General features: G+C 45.6%; 1 protein-coding gene across 1 annotated transcript in view; it reads right to left on the bottom strand.

The window, feature by feature from the left end:
* TMPRSS4 (transmembrane protease, serine 4) overlaps positions 1–19,595 on the bottom strand; it is a 33,774-nt gene that overhangs the window by 7,264 nt on the left and 6,915 nt on the right. Inside the window, exons 2-7 of the mRNA XM_006890882.1 lie at positions 11,879–11,912; positions 9,703–9,816; positions 6,815–6,967; positions 4,782–4,911; positions 1,845–1,946; positions 687–727 (exon numbers count right to left, since the gene is read on the bottom strand). Of these exons, the coding sequence (XP_006890944.1) occupies positions 687–727; positions 1,845–1,946; positions 4,782–4,911; positions 6,815–6,967; positions 9,703–9,816; positions 11,879–11,912 (574 nt within the window). The remainder of the gene's footprint in view (positions 1–686; positions 728–1,844; positions 1,947–4,781; positions 4,912–6,814; positions 6,968–9,702; positions 9,817–11,878; positions 11,913–19,595) is intronic.

Here is a 19,595-nt window from a genome sequence, read left to right as displayed (position 1 = left end):
CGTAAACATACATGCTGATTAAATTGCACAAGAAATGCTGACAGACAGACTTCCTCTCCTCTTAGACATTCCCAATTCTATCCATCCTTCCTGGCCCCACTCAGCTGTACCTCTGGCACAAAGCTTGTTGGATGAATCTGGGGCACGTGTTGGTTTTCTCTTCCAATTTCCTTTGTTAGAACAATAAGGGTCTCTTGAGGTTCTCTTTGGTCAATGAACCTTGGAAATGACTGGCTGTGTAAACTAGTCAAGGTCACACTGAAGTCAGTGGAGTGGCCTGCCTGCACTTTCTGATGATACCAGCTTGTATCTTCCACATGTCTCTTTGTGTGTCTTTCTGCTCAAGCACATGCTCCTATAGGATGGTAGCCAATTAATTTGCTGCTTTTTCTACTCCCAACCAGTACCCAGCAGTGTTTGATATGTTCCAACTCTTAAATGATTTCTTGCTAAATTTAATGTAGTCCATCTGACTTGAATAACTAAATTGATTGTGACGACGGAAGCCTACATGGCCCATGGTTGTGGTTACGGAGGAATAAGTCCAGTTCTAGCCTTTCCAGTGTTTCTGCTCTACTCTCCCTCCCAGAAGACCTGGGTTCCAGACCATCTTCCAGTTCTCTGCTCAGGTCTTGTGCTAATGGTGATGGTGGTGGGTATATTCGTCAAATATGGGGTGTACTCACCAAGGCAGTACAGGGAAACCAGGGAGCCTGAGAGACAGGGTCTGGAAAAGAGACACAGAGCTTTCTTCATCCTCTCTGGCTGGGAGGCAGGAATGTAGGCTTCTGGAATTATTGTATTCAAGCCCCCTCCCAACCACCTGAGAAACCTGGAACCTGTGTAGTAGGAGCCACAAAGCAAACCCCAATGCAATCCAGCCAATTGTAACTCATAACAAACCTCCCCCAGGCCTCTGAGGCTGTAAATCTTTACAGGAGGATGGTATCCATCTTTCTTCTCCAGAGCTGGTAGGTTTGAACTGTTGACCTTTTGGCTAGCAGCTCAACATGTAATGTGCAACACCTCGCAGCAACAGTATTAACACTCAGTTCAAAGCAATTTGATTCAATTGGATCCAATGCCCTCACTCTTCTGGGTCTTGGGTGGGCGCCCAGCCCAGGCCCCTGGCAGTCTGAGAGGGAAGAGAACAGCTCCTGGAACAGAGTCTGCTGCACTGCAGCATTCCCAAAGGAAGACTAATGGGATTTTGATGGAATTCCAGGCAAACAACCACTCTGTCCCTGTCCTTTTCAAGATTTTCTCTTTGATCTGCCAAGCAACCCTTAGCAAACTTTCATGAATGTTAAGAAGATAGCATTGTTTCTGGGCCATTCTGCTGCAGGGTGACAGATTCTGTTTAGATGCTGTGCCCCAAGCTGGGAGGTGAGGCACAGGAACAGGCCAATGACAAAGACCAGGGACTGTCTTTCCTCAGAGGAGTGGGAATGTGGAAAGGCCTTACTCAGGCCTTGGTCAGTGGCAGGGAATGACAGAATGGCCTTTGTAGTCTTGCCTGTTGGCTACCTTAGGAACCTAAGTGAGCAGGAGAAAGTCTTTAGTTTTACCACTTAGACTGATGGGAAGGCCATCTTGTCCAACTTCTTGCCTTCAGGTGGACAGCACACTTTGCTCAGCACTGTTGGACAGCTGTCCATTAGTAACCCTCTCAGACATGTGATTCTGTAGCTCTTGATATTTAACAATCTGTCTGGCTGGGAGTTCATCCTGACTCACTGCTTCCTTGCTGTCCGTCTCTAGGTGAGCCGGGCTGCAGCCCTAAGAGCAGCTTCCAGCTGGAGCCTTACTTTTGTGGATTACAAGGTGCTTGCCCTCTCACTCACCCGCTTGAGTTCTGCACCTGAAGCTCCTGGTTGCTTTCTGTGATGGCGACAACATCCAGATGCTGGTCTGGGCTAATCTCCACAGCTCTAAAGGTGGGTGTGCTGCTCAGATTGGGAGGAAAAGGGAGTTGAGTTAGGGCAAGAGGTTAGATAGAACAAGGTGGTGGGGAGGAACGTCCACTCTTTGGGAAAAGGTGGGAAGTAGAGTTGGTCTTAGCCAGCAAGGGTGACACCCAGTTTGCTATGTGATAAGGGTCCTTGTCTTGGATCCCAGGACGAGGCACAGGCTGGCACAGCCTAGTTGTCCTGGGCAAGAAATTAAAGTGTAGGACACAGAATGCTGGAGAAACATTAGCCATCCCTGTCTCTAATTCTGAGCTCTGCTCCTATTTTAGATGGCACCTATTCTATCTCAAATGGCACCCAAGCTTTGCCCTAGTCATCTGTTTTTGTTCATAGTGAGGGAAACAAGAAAACAAAACCCAGCTTACCTCTTCCCTCACTTGGGAGGGAAGTGGATTGTGGATATTTGGTTCTCTAAACAAGGCCTTTGGTCTAATTTGGTAGGGAAGTACTTTTTTCATAGATCCTTTAGGAAATAGGTTGGGACTGAACCAGTCTTCTGTTGGATCTGGACAAACATTTCTCTCACATGGCCCAGCCTCTCTATTGCTCTTCACTGATCTATGCTTGCCTTCTTTCAAACCTTGGGTTAAGTCCATCCTCCTCCAGGAAACCTCCCCTGATTAATGCCATCTCAGTGGCTGTTGCTCCTTTAGGAATCTGCCTGCTCCATGCCTCTCTTTTCCTTTCCATCCAGTCATGCTAGGACAAGGTCTGCACCCAGGTAAGTGTGTGGCACTATCACGTTGGGATAGTTTCATACGCCTAACCAGGAACAATGGCACTACCTGAGCCGACCCAGGGGTGGACCCAAGAGGACTGGAGTGTGGCAATGCTGTTTTGTATTAAGAATTCTTAGGGGCTAGGCTTTTTCCCTGGCCGTTACGTTAGTTTGATGTGTGACCTTGAGCAGGCCACTTTCTTTCTATGGCTCTCTCTATTTCTATCATCTGTCAAATGAGAGATGGAGCAGGGTCCATAGATGGATTCCTAGGGTCCCTCCTACCTTTAACTCCCTATGATTTTGTGGTCCCAGATAAGAAGGGTCTCTAATGTTGGCCAAGGAAGGAAACTTGAGCAATCTGGAGCCCAAGAGGAAGAATGATGGTGGAAATGGACTTTACCAGGAAGGCTAAACAGTTTACCAGTTCCATTTTGATGAATAATTAGACTGAACTTGGATTTCGTGGTGTGGAAGAGCTGGATGACTGGGTGCCTTACTGAGCTCAGGAAGGACAGCAATTTCGGGAGTTTGTCACCTTAAGAACCCCTGGAGACAACCCTGGTTTCATAATCAAGACTCAGCCTGCCGTGCTGGGTACAGCTGACACTGCAGTTGGCTGGACTGCAGTGGGAGGAGGGGCTGCAGCAGCCAGGAGGAGGCGAGAACAGCAGGTGCGGGCCATGCCTTCCCGGTACTCACAGAAAGAAAGGTGTGGGGCGTTCTCTCTTCTGATGGGCAGAGAGAGCAGCAGAAGTCAGACAACCAGAGAGTAGAGACACCTAAACAATTAGTAGTGTTTGCCTGGAGCTGTTATGGGAAAGGACCTTGACGCTGCTTCAGAGATTGATGGGGGAGAGAGTGCTGTGATTGATTGGTGATGTCTTCCTAGCTTTATCATTTCTGCCTAGTTTCTAGGTCCAATGTCTTAAAATTCTGAGGAAGTCTGGGTCTGCCCAGAGAAGTTACCTCACTCTGCAGCTGAACACATGGGTTCTTTCCTTCTTTAGCTAAACTGTCTGACTACAGTTGTGTCCTCTTTCTTTTCACATCCCTTTATGGATGAAGTTCCATAAGAAATTCAAGAATTCTAGACCAGGAACCTCCAAATTTCACCCCTCTGCCTTCCAGCTAAACACCTGGGCAAGTTACTTACCCTTTTGGAGCCAATCTATAACGTGGACATAAGAGTAACTAACTTTTTGGTTTTCTGCCAAGATCAAATTGGATAGAAACATATATGCTAAAGGGGAGCCCTAGTGGCTTAGTGGTAAGAAGCTGCTCTGCAATCCCAAAGGCGCGTAGTTCAAATCTACCAGGTGTTCTGTGGGAGAAGGACGGACAATCTCCTCCCATATGTTTTTCTGCCTCTGAAAACCTGCTGGAGGGTCAGCTATGGGTTGGTTTTGACTTGATGGCACACACCAGCAACAGCTTATTATAATTATATACCTTTTCATCTACTCCAAATTTGGAGCTGCTTTTGAAATTTCCTGAGACCTAGGGTTGCTTATGTGGCTCCAGTGAGATTAGATTTGCTTATACTAAATTTTAACTGATGGGACTTGGAGTAAGAAAATAAGGCTTTTTACTGCTGGCCATGGGCAGCTTCTTGTAAAGCCAGAAAGAGGGAAAAGCGATTGAGAAAATATAGAAAAGGACAGTGAGAATTCATTCATCTACTTACGTGAATCACTGAGTAGATGATGAGGCATTTGGCTACCTTAAGAGAGCTGTAGTAACTCCCTGCAAAAGAGCTTTGCGTGTGTGTATGCACACACGTATGTGTGGATATGTGTGTGGATATATGTATATGCATGTATACGTGTGTGTACCTATGTGTATGTATGCATCTGTATGTGTGTGTGTGTGTGTACTCAGGGGCCATACATTCTTTCACTGGCCCCTATGATCATCCTATGAGGTTGGTATTCTGTAGGAGATTTGCATCATGTTATTTGTGAGCCCAAGTGATGAAATCCAAAAGTGGGCCTGTGTGAGTCCAGTGTTTACATTTTTTTAAGAAGAAGGCAGACAGAGTTACAGGAGGGTGCAGGGGCAGATGGTCACTTCTGGAGGCATGGGCTAAGTACCTGTCATAGCCCATCTGTTCACAGGCTGTCTTGGCCAAAGTTTCTGTGAAGTTGTCGAAACAGGCGGAGGCCCAGGCCCCTGTGGCGGGGTTCAGCACCTGCAGGGTGGACCGGTCCTTGGAGAGGCGGACTGGAAGGGAAAGGGAGGAAGCTGGGTCAGCCATAGGGCAGGGCCTCACCTGACCACTCCTCAGATATGTTCATGGACTAGGGACATTGTAGAACGCCAGCATTCTGAATGTTGAGGTCTTCACTTGACTTTGCCTGGTTGAGCCCTGGAGTCTAATCGATGGGTGCCAGGCCCATTCATATCAGAGTAGAGCTGCACTCCACAGGGTCCCAGTGGCTGAGGGTGAATTTGAAGTTTCAAACTTTTGAGTAGCAGGAAATGTGTTCACACCTCCAGGGACTCCAGTGGTCCTGGGCCAGACAATCTCCTGTTGCCCTGTCATAGTAATTTGCTCTTACAGATATCACTTTTGCTGATAATGTATACAGTCATTCTACTCACAATCTACCACAATTTGTCCAGCTTAGGAGACACTTCTCTACAAAGACACCTAGGCCCTTCTCCACACAAAGTCAGACAGGGAAGTTTGAATGTGCTGCTTTATTTATTGGCAGTAGGGTGGAAAGCAATCATAGACATTTTACTTCTATTTCAAAGAAGCAAACAACAAAGTATTACTCTGTCCTCCCCTCGAAAGCCCTCATCACCTGTCTCCCAGGCTTCTTTTTTTTTCTTTTCAGAGCCCAAGCATGGAATGGTTTAATCTGGGCTAGCCTGATTTAAAAAAAAAACAACAAACAAAAAAACAGGAGTCTTTATGCTCAAAACATCTCATCTTCGTTTGAAGGACTTAGCCCATTCCTGGTGCCCAGCAGGTGACAATACATATCTAATGAATAGAAGGACTGATTACATGACTTTACAGTCTCCTTCCTAGTTCTCTTGAGTTAACAAAGTTCATATAAAGGGTCATTCAATCCAGGTCTTTAACACCGTTCAAATGCAGCAGGAACAAGGCGGGCTCAATGACAATTTTTTGGTGACCTCTGATCCACATTTGTTCACTAACTTTTTACTGAGTGCTTTTGATGGGTTAAGTCTTGGAGAACCTAAAGGTAAATAAGATGCAACCTTGCTCTCTAACCTTACAGTAGACATCTCCTGAAAATGAACTTGTTGCCAGGCATCAGAACTGGCTCATAGCTGACCCTCCAGTGGGTTTTCAGAGGCTGTAAATCACATGGGAGGAGACTGCCCATTTTTCTCCTGTGGAGGAGCTGATGGATTTAAACTGCCTGTCTTTGGGTTGGTAGCACAAGTTTCTGTTCACTAGGCTACCAGAGCTCCCTAACAAGTAGGTATGGAAACTGTCAAAAGGCGGGTGGTACCAACACCCTCGGCACCAGGGGTCAGGAAATCAGGAGACTTATTGCATTGAGCTTGTCTGCTGTCAGGGACTTCTATAAATTATTGAGGAACAATGATGTCAGTTTGAAGACCAAGGTGCTCCTGACTCAGGCCACAGTTTTCTTAATCACCTCTTATGCGTCAGAAAGCCGGACAGTGAATAAGGATGACAGAAGAATTGATGCCTTAGAGTTGTGGTGCTAGAGGAGAGAAATGAATAGCTCGTGGACTGCTAAGAGAAGAAACAAACATGTCTTGGGGAAAGTGCAGCCAGAGTGCTCTTTGGAGGCAAAAGTGATGAAGTTTCATCTTTCATACTTTGGATGTGCGGCTAGGCGATGACTCCTTGGAAAGGATCATCACACTTAGAAATTGTAATTTCGGAGAAGCAGAGAAAGATCCCCGATGAGATGGATTGACACAGTGACTTCAGCAATGGGCTCTAGTATGTTAGAGGGGACGAGAATGGCACAGGATAGGGCAGGTTTCAGGTTGTCTGTTCACAGGGTCACCATTGAGTCATACTCAATTAGACATCTAACAACCTAGTAGACCAAGGGGTCTGACTTTCTACTGTGTCCACCAGCCTGCTGTGTTCCGCAGCCCCTGGACTCACCTCCCACCTGGGGTCCATCCTGGTAGTTCTTGACACAGTGCTGCTCGTCCTCCCCCGAGGCACAGTCCTGCTGGCCATCACACACCTGCGTCCTGGCAATGAAGTGAAGAGGCTGCCCACAGAGGAAGTAGTATTTGTCTAGGATCACCTTAACTGGAAGACAGGTAGAGGAAGGAGTACAGAGGCTTGAGGGCCAAGTAGGTGGTTGGGGCTGGGAGAGGGTGGACTTCCCTGAGAAGAGAACTGGGCTTGAGACAAGCAGGCCCGGGCTTCTGCCCATAACGATGAGGTGGCCAAAGAGTCAAGAAAGATGTGTGTGGGAGAAATTTAGAAACAGGATTTCCTCCCAGCTTCTTACCCCTGAGTGCTGGCACGTATCCTTCCTCTGGTAACAGGGAACCCAGAATCCAATGACCTTACTGTGAGTCCCCGGTCTCCTCCCTACTGTGCAGTTTGAGATGGAGCTCACTCCCCCTTTCGAGATCTTAGTTTCCTCCCTGGTGCAGTGGGATGATAGTTTGCAGGGCTGGTAAGACCATTAAGTATGCTAGCAGTTAGGAAAAGTGTCTTTTAACTATCAGGTAAAATTCTAGTGATTATTTAACTCTGAGGTTGAAAAGAGTCATTAAGAGCTTCTCTTAGTTTTTCTGTCTGCCACCTATATCTTCTGTCAGCTGCCTTCAGATTCTGTTGCTCCTTTACCATTTAGGGATGATGGGACTTTGTCTCTCTCTCTTTTTTAAATCCCTTAGGGGATGTATACTTCAAAAACATTTCCTTGGGTAAGAACACACAGGCAAACACCATGCTAGGAAGGAGGCTCCTCCTGTCTAACTCAGCTCCCCCAGAATAATGCTTCCCTTAAAGTCCAGCAACAGCACTGCTGACCGTAGGAGCAGTGGGAATGTGTGTAATGATGACCACCACTCACCACTGTGCTAACAGCTTCCGTGTGATCCTGGCAAGGACCTCCCTATTAACATAAATAAGGAGATTGAGGCAGAGACACTTAGGTCATGCTTCTCCCGGTCACACAGCAACCTAAGTGGCAAAACCAGGAGTTGAGTCAGAGCCTAACTCGTGGCTGCCTCTCCTGGCCTTCCCGAAGGAGTTAAGCATGTCATCTGCCGGCTCTGAGTTCTTTGTCTGAGTGAAGCAGGAGAGAAGGAGCAGATCAGATATTTCCTAGACCTCTGGAGTTTGATTCTCCTGATTAGGAGCTGGGCCATGTCAGGGTCACACCCGTTTCCCAGGACAAGGCGGGTCACAGTGTCACCAAATAAGACCAAAAGAAGAAGCCAAAAGGCTGAGTGGACATAACTCAGGATGGAGGTGTGGGCCACTTCCCGTGCCTGCAGAGGTGCCCCCGGGCATGAGAGCTCCTCAGGGCTGCTGGAACAGGGAGAGCTCATCTAGAACTTAAATCTTAACCAGGTGCCTGCCTGTCCCTCCGCCCCTGGATGGATTTGCAGCGCTTCCACCCTCTTCGCTGTGCTAAGGCAGAGGCTCAGAGAAGAGAAGCTTATTTTAGTATTATTCTGAATAAAACAGGCGGCCCAAGGCCAAGTAGAAGTAACTTGGGCTTATCTGAGTCTCACACGCCTCTGGGCTCTCAGGGCTTTGGAGGTGTTTCCATTGTGGATCTGCATGTCCACCGCTGCCAGATGGAAACGCACATGGAACTCTTCCGAGGGACACCTGCTTCCTGTCCAATTCTGTCTCCAGGTGTCTCTCCCCTCGTGCTCATCCCTTGCCCCCGTTCTCAAGTGTAGAATGAGAGGTTAAATCAGATGACCTCTGAGTGTCCTCCAACGAGTCTGCATCTACTGCTGGTAGGGAAGTCAACCAGGTCACAAGCCAACAAAAGCACAGCCTTGGCTGTTTCCCTCTGAGCTGCACCCTGACACTCACCTTCACACAGCCTGCCTTTTCTCCAGGGTTTTTTTGTTGTTGTTTTTTTAATACACATTCTCCCATGGGCCTCATCGTGTTCTTCTGTGGGAGGGAGGGCATTTCACGGATGTGGAGACTGAGGCTGAAAGAAGCTGAGTGACTTACTCAAGACCACATGGCAGCAAGAGGTCGTGCCAGGTCTCTTGATTTCTAGTCCTGTCTCCTCGGCTCTACTTGCAGCTGTTTGCTGACCCCACTTTTTGAGGGGGAATCAGAGGCTAGCCATTGGATATGCAAGCTGAAAGAGACTATGGACGCTACTTCTCATTCAGCTTTATCTTCTTTATCAGAGATGTGGAAATGAAGGCAAAAGGGTCTGCTTGGAGTTTCAACACCCTTTCTGCATTGTAAACATGGACAACAGCACAGGCCATGGTGAGGGCTGGATGATAGAGCTAAAGGTGGGGAGGTCTGCCATTTCCCCGGCTCTTTCTTCCTCCTCTACCCCTTTCCAGAAGAAATGCCCCTGCTCTTCCAGCTCCCCTCCCCTGGGCTCTCCATCTGGAGGAGGAGACAAGGGGTGTGGCCACCTGTGCAAATTTCCTGTGTGGGTTGGCGATGCTGCAGCCTTGCAGCTCACTGCAAGGCAGAGCATCAGGGACATATAGGGGCTGGGCTTACCTCCCCTTCATTCTCAGAAGAAGGCTTTCTTCAAAACAGGGGGTGGAAACATGTGGGTACATATGCAGATCACCTGCCTAGATGCTATGGGGGTGGGAGTGTGGAGGGTGAAGAAGGTGCTGAGAGGTGAGGGTGGGGGCGAGGACTGCCATTTACTGAGGGGATAGCGTGAGTGAGATGAGGGCTGCCCCTGAGGGCACAGGCTGGGGGGGGCTGTTACTGACTGAGGGGACAGGGTAGGGTCAGGGCTGTCACTGAGGGGACAAACTAGGGTGGAGGCTGCCCCAGAGGGAGGGGATGAGGCTTCTACTTACTGAGGATAGCAGCAACAACGATGGTTGCCAGGCTCAGCACCGCAGCGATGATGGGGACCCCCACTTTTTTGAAGGTCTCCAGGGAGTTGCGAGATTTGCGCAGGGGGGTGACATCTGCAGAGATGGAAGGCAAGTCAGTGTGCTGAGCTCCCACTGGCTGGCGCTTAAAGACTTGTCCTGCCAAGGCCCACATCCCCCAATCCTCTGGCCACACCAGGTGTGGAGTCCCAGGAGTGCTTTGGACCACTGTGGTCAGTCCCCAAGGGAGGTGGTTATTCTTGAAGACCAGGCTTAGCTTCATTAGCACAAGGCTGTCTGGTCCCCTTCACTCCTTCAGCCATAGTCACCGCTGAAGTCTCAAGTGGCCTTCAGACGAGCCCCAACCCATGCCACCTTGTCCTTCTGGTACCCCATTCTCATAGCCTGTTCTAGGATGCTTCACTTCTGTCCATTCTGCCCCAGGCCTGCCCTAGGGGAGTCCTAAGCCTCTTGCACATGTGTTTTGAACATATCCAGTCAACAGAAAATATTTTGTCCTCTTTCTTGATTTCTCATTTAGTGAAACCATAAGCTCAAGGATGGAGGGAACACCAGTACCATTTGTGCTTTTTTACTGAAAATCGAGCCAGTTGTTATAGAGTCACTTCTGATTCATGGCGCCCCCGTGTGTGACAGAATGGAACTGCGTGCCATGGGGTTCCCAGTGGTTGATTTCTTCAGAAGTAGAATGAATATCAGGATTTTATTTACTCCAAGACATCTCTGGATGGACTCAAAGCTCCGATCTCTTGGTCAGCAACTGAACACATTAACTATTTGTACCCAGAGGGTTAATAGACACTTGTGAATGAACGCATTCTGATGACATTTATCTTCAATTCAGCTTTGAGTCAGATGGGCTTTCCATTGGTGGTCTTTATCAACCCTCAGGGCCCCATAGGCAGGTTCTCTTCCTGGCCATGCCACACTCCGTATGAAGTCTTTTTCTATATCTTTGCTTGTGATGTTCCTCATCTTATTCCTTCACCTCCTCTTCTGGTTTTGTTAGTGTATTCATTCTCTAAGGCCTTTGCCAAGGCTTGCCTGGCCTGGAGCTATTCCTGACCACGTGAGCTCCCTTCCACAGGGAACCTGTAACACATTTAACTTGCGTTGCGGTTCAGTAACCCTCGGTTCTGCTCTGCTGGTGGAGCACTTGAAAGCCCAGGTACTCTTTGAGGGACACCATGGACTATTGATACATAAATTCCAAATTGCCAACTAGGTATTGTTTGATTTACTGAAGATGACATTGCAATCAATAGAAATTCAAGACTATTGGTCATGAAATAAATAAGCTGTCGGAGTAAGTGGGACTGGCCATTGAAAAATATTGATTGGCTTATAGGATTGATTTTATTAGGTCTTTATTAATTTGTGTCTTTTTATCTATCAGACTAGTAGGAGTAGGTATCAATGGCTTAAGATTATCTGCTTGGAGAAACACCTTAATTCTGGGAACATCTTATTAAACTATTTTTCTCCTGCACATTAGGTAAACACAGCTATTTGCTTTTCTATTGGTGAAAACACTGTCCAGCTTGTTCCTTTACAGCTTGGTTGGGTTGTAAGTTCTGTGAGGGAAGATATTTGGGTTGTTCAATGCACTATTATGGGAGTTCTAGTGGCCTAGTGGTAAGAAGCTGTGTTGCAATCCTAAAGGCACACGGTTCGAATCCACCAGCTTTTTTGCAGGAGAAGGATGTAATTAACTGCCTCTGAAAACTCACTGGAGTGTCAGCTATGGGTCAGTTCCAACTAGATGGTACACAACAACAACAACAACAATGCATTATTATAGCCCAGTACTCAGTTCAGGGCCTGGTATATGGCAGCCAACCTCTTTTGTGTTGAATGAACGAGAGAAAGAGTAACTGTATAAAGGCATCAGAGACCAATTAAATTGGCTGTTCTTGCTTCCCTGGGTATCCTACCTGCTGCTGTTAGAAGGGATGCTGGGACTTACAGGTGCTCAGTAAATGAGAGATGAATCACTGAATGATAGATGAATACATGAATGTCCTTCATAGCATTTAACAGGTGATGATAGTGATGCAGCACACTCAAGAGGGACTTAATACTTATTTGATGGAAAATCAGAGGCTGAGATAGATAAAGAAGCCGGACCTGAGCTTACCGAGGCTGTTCAGGGGCTGATCACTGTCGGGATCCTGTAAGTGAAGGAAAAGCAGTCGGTCAGTCAGCTGGGCAAGGGGACCTCTCAGGCTCTCAGTCTTTTTCTCCTGCTGAATCTAAGTTGAGAGTCTCTGTGATATTCAAATAATCTGTTCAAAATGAAAAGTTCAGACATGCGCCTATCTAAGCCAGTACTAGTTTGTTAATTATAGCAATTGACTTGCAATTGCAGAAATGACTGTTGCAGATAGAAATGCATGTTGTTAAGTTACTCTTTGGTAAGAGGCTATGCTGCAGTTCTGAAGGAATGTGGTTTGAATCCACCAGCTACTCTGTGGGAGAAGGATGGACAATTTTCTACCATTAACTGCCTTTGAAAATCTGCAAGCAGGGCAGCTATGAGTTCGTTCTGACTTGACAGCACACAACACCACCACCAAGTTGCTCTTTATGTCTGCCTCATGGTCTGTTTCTGCTTTACTCTCTGGTTTTTGTCAGTTCTTTATTTTTATAAGCATTGTGTTTCTGTTAAAGCTTGAATAGACACTTCAAAAAAGGACTGATAAAGACACTAATGCACACTCAACCTCGTCACTACTCACTAGGCAAAGCAGCTTAAAACTACAATGAGATCTCTCTGTACAGGTATCAGATTGACTAAAACTAACAGGCCCCCTGATACTAAACATAGGTGGGGATGTGAAGCAACTAGAACTCTCACAACACTATTGGTAGGAATGTAAACTGGTACAAACTCTGGAAAATGTTTGGCTGAATCTACAAAAGATCAACTCATGAGCATTCTATGACAGCAATTCTACTCTAAAATATACACCTAAGGGAGTTCTGGTGGACTTGTGGTAAGAATCTGTGCTGCAATCTCAGAGGCACATGGTTCAAATCCACCAGTTGCTTCCTAGGAGAAAGATGGACAGTCTCCTCTTGTACAGTTTACTTCCTTTGAAAACTTGCCAGAGGGTCAGTTATGTTGGTTCTGACTTGACAGCACATGACAAGAAGAAGGTATGTCTGAGAGATATGATATGTCTAGCAAAGAAACCTGTACATGAATGTTCATATTAACTTCATTCATACCTGCTGAAAATAGGAAAAACTCAAATGTCCCTTACTGGTAGCAGCAATGGACTTGAACCTGGCAGAGACCATGGCAGTGGCATAGGTATGGGCAAGTTTTTAATCTGTTGTTCATAGGGTTGCTATGAGTTGTAGCTTGACAGCACCTAACAACAATTATATCCATATAATGGTATAAAAACCAGCAGTAGGAAAGAATGAACTAGTATTAAATACCATGACATCACTGAATCTCATAGATGCAATGATGAAGGAAAGCCGTCAGACACAAAGGAGTATATTCTGTATGATTTTGTTTATATGAAGTTTAAGAACAGGCAAAACTAATCTATGATACTAAAAGTGAGAATAGTGGTTACCACTGTTGAAGGGAAAATTTCTGATTAGGAAGGAGCACAGCTGAGCCTTCTGGAGTGTTGGCAAAGTTGTGCATTTCAATCTCAGTGCAGGTTATTGTGAATATATGTTGTTGTTGTTGTTATGTGCCATCGAGTCGTGGACAACTCATAGCAACACTATGAACAAAAGACCTGAACATTTGTATAACTTTCATCGTTTCTCCAAGTTCATAGGGTTTCTGGAGACAAGCTATTTTGGAAGCAGATGCCATATATACCATGTAAAAATTCACTGAGGTGTATCTTTGAGTACTTTACTGAATATATGTTAAACCTAACCACACAAATTTGGATTGTGATGATGGTGAAGAGTATAAAACATCCCATGGACTCCCAAAGGAACAACAACAAGTCTGTATTAGACAAAGTGCAACATATGGGCTCCTTACAGGTAAGGCGGTGAAACTTTGTCTCACTTACTTTGGTCAGGAGGGGTCAGTCTTTGGAAAAAGACATCATGCTGAGAAAAGTGGAAGGTCAGAGAAAGAGAGGAAGACCCTCAGTGAGATGGGTTGACATAGTGACTGTAACAGTAAGCTCCAAAGTGTGGTGGTATTTCTGAGAGTAAGGTCACATGCGCACACAAATGTATACATGTGCTTGGTTCTGCTCTCTCAGGTCACTTCACGTGTGACCTCTGTGCACACGCCGCATAGGATCACACAGTAGTGAGTTGCCCATGGTGCTAACTCATAAAAACTTCATGAACTCCCTCTCCTGCAAGGTTACAAAGAAGGTGCTGTCAAAGTTCACACTTTTTGAACTCTTCCCTCCCTCTCTCCTGCCTCCCAGGAACCTCTCTTTCTTAGTCTGGCACAGAATCTGGACTCCATTGGCTGGGTGAACAGAGGAAGTGGTTGAAGCCTGGGTCGGTCTGTGGGCTGGATCCCCAGTCAGAGACTTGCCTGTCCCATCTGCTGAGATCATGCCTGGATCCCACAGTGGCCGAATCAGCCCGAGAGCCCTGTACTTCTCTCGCTGGGAGTTTTTCTAGGACTGGTAGAGTCTCATCTAAGCCCTAAGTGTCCCTGATGCAGTCCCCAGAGGCTGGCTGCCCCCAGGCTGAGCACAGCAGACACAGTAAGTGGAAAGTTGAGCTACTCCCTTTCCTTCCAAACTCGAGCCTGTGATCTCCTCCAGGGACATTCCTGACCATGGACGCCTGTGTGGGGTAGCGGAAAGTAGCCTGGCTCAGGAGCCCAGCAGGCTTTCCCGCCTTGTAACTGTGTGCCTTTGGGGAAGTGGAAGGCCCTGTGTGGTGCAAGTGGTTAACACACACTCATCTGCTGACTGGAAACTTAGAGGTTTGAGTCCATGAGTTGAGTTTTGAGAGGCCCCTTGAGAAAAAGGTCTGTTGATCTACATCTAAAAGATCAGCCATTGGAAGACTTGAGGAGGACAGCTCTACATTTGGGGTCAGTACGAGACAGAATTGGGTGAGTGGGTCAGACAAGACACTTGATGTCGCTGAGCTTCAAGATTACCCTCTGTAAAATGGGGACAACAGGACCCACTTCAAATTGCTCCTGTAACTATTAAATGAGATACTTGGTGAAGACACATGGGTCTTCATAGATTTGGTCAAATCTTCATTACAGCACTTCCCTTGGGATGGCCACTCTGACATGTTGTCTTTGTACCCTCAGTATTCAGTCGTGGGCTTGTTGTTTGTTGTTACATGCCACTGTAGCAATCCTATGTAAAATAGCTCTGACCCCTGCCCTGTTCTGAGCCAGTTTCACTGATTCTGACACACCTAATCCCATTGCCCCAGTTACTGTGTCAATCCATCTCATCTAGGTTCTTCCTCTCCTGCACTGTCCCTCTACCCTTCTAAACAGGATGACCAAGGACAGGTCCCCTCCTGGCTACATGTCCAAAGTATGTGAGATGGAGCTTCAAAATCCTTGCCTACAAGGTCAAACGTGGTTTCATCCTCTCCAAGACAGACCAGTTTTTCCTATTGGTAGCCCATGACATGTTTAGTACTTTTCTCCAGCACCACAATTCGAAGGCATCAAGTCTTCTTCTGATCCTTAGTCATTGTCTAGTAAATGTTCAGTGAGTAATTGTTAAACTGAACTTTGGAGGCTGCAGTGTGGTTCATTACCAGACATCTCTTTTCCACTATCACATGGGCCAGAACGGAGGGCCAGGGTGAAGATAATAATGAATTGGGTTACTGTCACTGTGACTGTAAAGTCAGTTTATATTAACACTAACAATAACACCCACATAGTTGACATGCTTCCAAAGCTTGCATTACTTCTAACTCAGCCAATTCAGAAGTGAAAAGGACTGATACCAATTGTGAAGATAACATTAAACAATGAATATCTCAATTAGATACTTGTTGAGGATCTACCTTGTACCAGCCACTGTTCTAGGAGCTGTAGATTCAAAGGCAAATAAGAAATAATCAGAAGGAAAGAATAAATGCTCTAACAAGGCAGGCAAGCTCCACTCTGGAAAGCTTGTATCCTGGTGGAGGAGGACAAGTCATAAACAGATGACCCAGAAAAGATTTGAGAAATGAGTCCTGGACAGAGATTAAAGCAGCTGGATGAAAGAGTGCCTGGGTGGATACTCAGAGCAGGAAGTCTAAGAGAGGGGGCCAGGGTGGCTGGGGAGCGCTGCTTCCTAGAGGTGAGAGAGGTGGTGAGACCTAAGTAGAGAGGAGTCAAGCAGGGTGGAAGAGAGAAGGTTGGTGTGTGGGAAGAACAGAATGGAGATTGGGGTGGTCGGTGGGCAGTGAGCAGGAGGGACATGGTAGGACATGAGAGAGAGGATGGGAAAAGCCTCAGCGTGTGTTTTGAAGGTAAAGACAAAGCCTTGCCAATAGATTGGATGCTCTTTGGTTTTTAGCTAAGCAGGTAAGAGGGTATTTGCTCAGAAGACTAGAGAAGGGATAGGTTAGAGGGGCATCAGACTATCAGCTGGTTCTTTCCACTGTGTCTACCTGTGCGCACCAGTCTGCATTTGTTGAGGTATGTAGGACAAGTCTTTTTTTTTTCTTTCTTATTATTAATTCAACAACTATTGACAGCACATTTTTAATGGACCACAACTGCACTAGAAGCAGAGGGACAGAAAGAACAGAATACAGCTTATTGTTAGCACCATCTGTGGTTTTGGTCTCCACATCTCTGAAGTGAAGTGGCCTCAATATTCTGTTGGCTAATACCTTTTTTTGATTGAAATCCACTGAGTAGTGGTTTTCCAGAAAAATATTTCTACATGTGCTTGAGAGCAAAAGAGAGAGAGAAAAGAAACTAACCCTAAGCAATAAACTGGACACCCAGGGGCTGTGACTAGCTTGTGAATTAGTGTGTCCAATGCACAGCACACTTGGACAATGGTGTCATCTAGTCAGTGTTTGACTCATAGCGACCCCGTGTGACAGAGTGGAAGTGTTTCAGAGGGTTTTCTGGACTACAATTTTGATTGGAGCAGGTTGCCAAGTCTTTCTCCTGCAAAGCCAGTCGTGGGGTTTGAACCACCAGCCTTTCAGTTAACAGCTGAATGCTTAATCCTTGTGCCATCAGGGCTTCTTGCATGATGCTTAGTAGATAAATATGCTTTAAATGAAAGGATCAATGAAAACAGCTCTAGGATTCGGTACCTAGTCAGGTTTTTCAAGAAACTGAAGGAATTCACACAGTGGAATATTTCTCTGTAGCCAAAACAAGTGCACTGTAGCGACATGAAATAATGTGGATGACAGTAAACCCATTTCCTGTTGAGTCAAATCTCACTGGTAGTGAATCTCCATCGGATTTCTGGAGATGCAAATCTTAATAGGATTACACTGCCCATCTTTCTTTTCTGGAGTGGCTGGTGGATTTGAACCATTGAGCTTTTGGTTAGCAACTGACACTGTACCCCCTATGTCACTGTTGTTGTGAACTGTCAAGCTGGAACCAACCCACAGCTGACCCTGCAGTTGGTCTTTGAAGTAGTTAATTGCATTTGAGGAGATATCTGCACATTGTGCTTTATATCATTAATTACTATTAATCTATGTACCACAATGTTTAGAAAGATTGTATAAAACAAAATTTACATGACATTCTCAGTGACATAGGACTCAGGGAACTTTGACAGAGGACATTAAGGAGGCCTGTGTCCCTAGGATTCCTTAAGAGATGACTTTTATGACTTAATGTTAAGGAGAAAACGTAATTTCTAAAAGATGAGCCGGCACAGAATCTTTTCATAAGGAAACAAGGGAAAGAGAAGCATGGGATTTAGGATGGCGCTGACGGTAGTAGGGTTCTTATTAGGACAGTTCCTACCATATCAAAGATGTATCATCAGCATTTGCAAGTTAATAATAAACAAAACACAAAGGATTTGCCTACCTGTCTTGGCAGGGAGGAGGATCTCATGGCTGGATGTGAATTATGGTTAAGTCCCAGCTTTTGTTTTGGTGTTGGGTTCATGAAATTTTACCACATTGCTAAAACCAACTAACTAGTCAGCTAGTTAAAAATGATCCTTGCAGGGGCTAAGAAACTAAGAAAAGATAAATAATGCATCCTGCATGGAAACAAATGAGGGAAAGAACTGCTAAAAGGAATATATTCTTAGGTATTGTTTGTATGATAACAGCCTAGAATAAGAGCTGCATAGTAAAGTGGATTGAGGTAGGGGTGGAGAATTGTATAACAATGACTTTTTTTCTCCCCAAAGAGAAAAGCGAACTGAGAGGGAGTAAAATATACAACAATGAATGAATGGAAATTTAAGTTCTCTATAAACTTTCATTAAAATATCAATTAAAAAAATGGTCCTTGTACATTCAGATAGCTAGCAAACATATGAAGAAGTCTTCAAAACCACTGGCAATTAAAGAGATGTAAATAAAAAACACAGTGAGATACTATCTCACTCCGGTAACAAAGTTTAAAAGGACAGCAAGCAATAAATGTTGGAGAGGATGTGGAGAGATTAGAACTCTCATGTACTGTTGGAGGGACTGTAAAAATGGTACAACCACTCTGCAAGGTAGTTTGATTTTTCTTCAAAAAGCTTTACATAAAAATCTCATATGATGCCACTTTTCCACTCCAAGGAATATACTCCAATGAAATAAGAACGGAGCACAAGTGGATATATTGAAGTTGTTAACAATTACAGCTTGCTTGGCTCCACAATCAACACTCTTGGCACCAGCAGTCAGGAAATCAAAAGATGAATTGCACTGGGGAAGTCTGCTGTCAGAAACCTCTGCAGAGTACTGAGGAGCAACAATATCAGTCTAGAGACCAAGATGTGACTGATCCAGGCCATGGTCTTCGCAATTACTTGCTATGCACCAGAGAGCTGGACAATGGCTAAGGATGACAGAAGAGTTGATGACTTAGGTTTTGGTGCTGGAGATGAATATTGAACATACCCTGGCCCACCAAGAAAACAAAACAGGTCTGTACTGGAGAAGGCAGAACCAAGTTGCTCCTTGGAGTCAGGGATTTTGAAGCTCCATCTGACATACTTTGGGCACATGACCAGGAAGGACTAGTCTTTAGAGAAGGATAGGATATTTGGAAGGGTGTAGAAATAGTGCAGGAGAGGAAGACCCCTGGTGAGATGGATTGACACAATAACTGAGGAAATAGGGGTAGATGTGTCAAGGTCTGTGAGACTGGCTCACGATAGGGTTGCTATATGAGTTGCAGGTGGCTTGATGGCACATAACAACAACAACAACAATAATGTTCAGAGCAGCATTATTCACAATTGCAAGAAACTGGAAAGCACAAATGCCCATGAAGAAACAAATGGACAGAAAATGGTGGTATGTTCACACAATGGAATACTATGCATTACTAAAAAGAATAAAGTCTTCATAAAGTACCACACAGCATGGAAGAGTCTAGAGAGCATTGTTGTTGTTGTTATGTGACGTTGAGTTGCCTGTGACTCACAGCGACCCTATGTACAACAGCTCTAAATCCTGTTCTATTCCTTGCTAATGTTATTGTCTCTGACACACCTACCCCCAGGACCCCAGTGACTAAATCAATCCATCTCATCAAGGGTCTTCCTTTCCTGGGCTGTCCCTCCACCCTCCCAAGCATGATGTCCCTTTCCAAGGACTGATCCTGCCTTGAAACATGGTTGAGTGAAATAGCTCAGTCATAAAAGGACAAATACTGTGCAGGATCACCACCGTGACAGTAAGAACAACAAGAGGAGTAGATATATGTATACCCATGTTTATCG

Source organism: Elephantulus edwardii, unplaced genomic scaffold (assembly GCF_000299155.1).
Source record: "Elephantulus edwardii isolate Elephantulus edwardi_28Jun2011 unplaced genomic scaffold, EleEdw1.0 scaffold00093, whole genome shotgun sequence".
NCBI lineage: Eukaryota > Metazoa > Chordata > Mammalia > Macroscelidea > Macroscelididae > Elephantulus > Elephantulus edwardii.
This window is presented reverse-complemented; position numbering and strand designations above follow the sequence as displayed.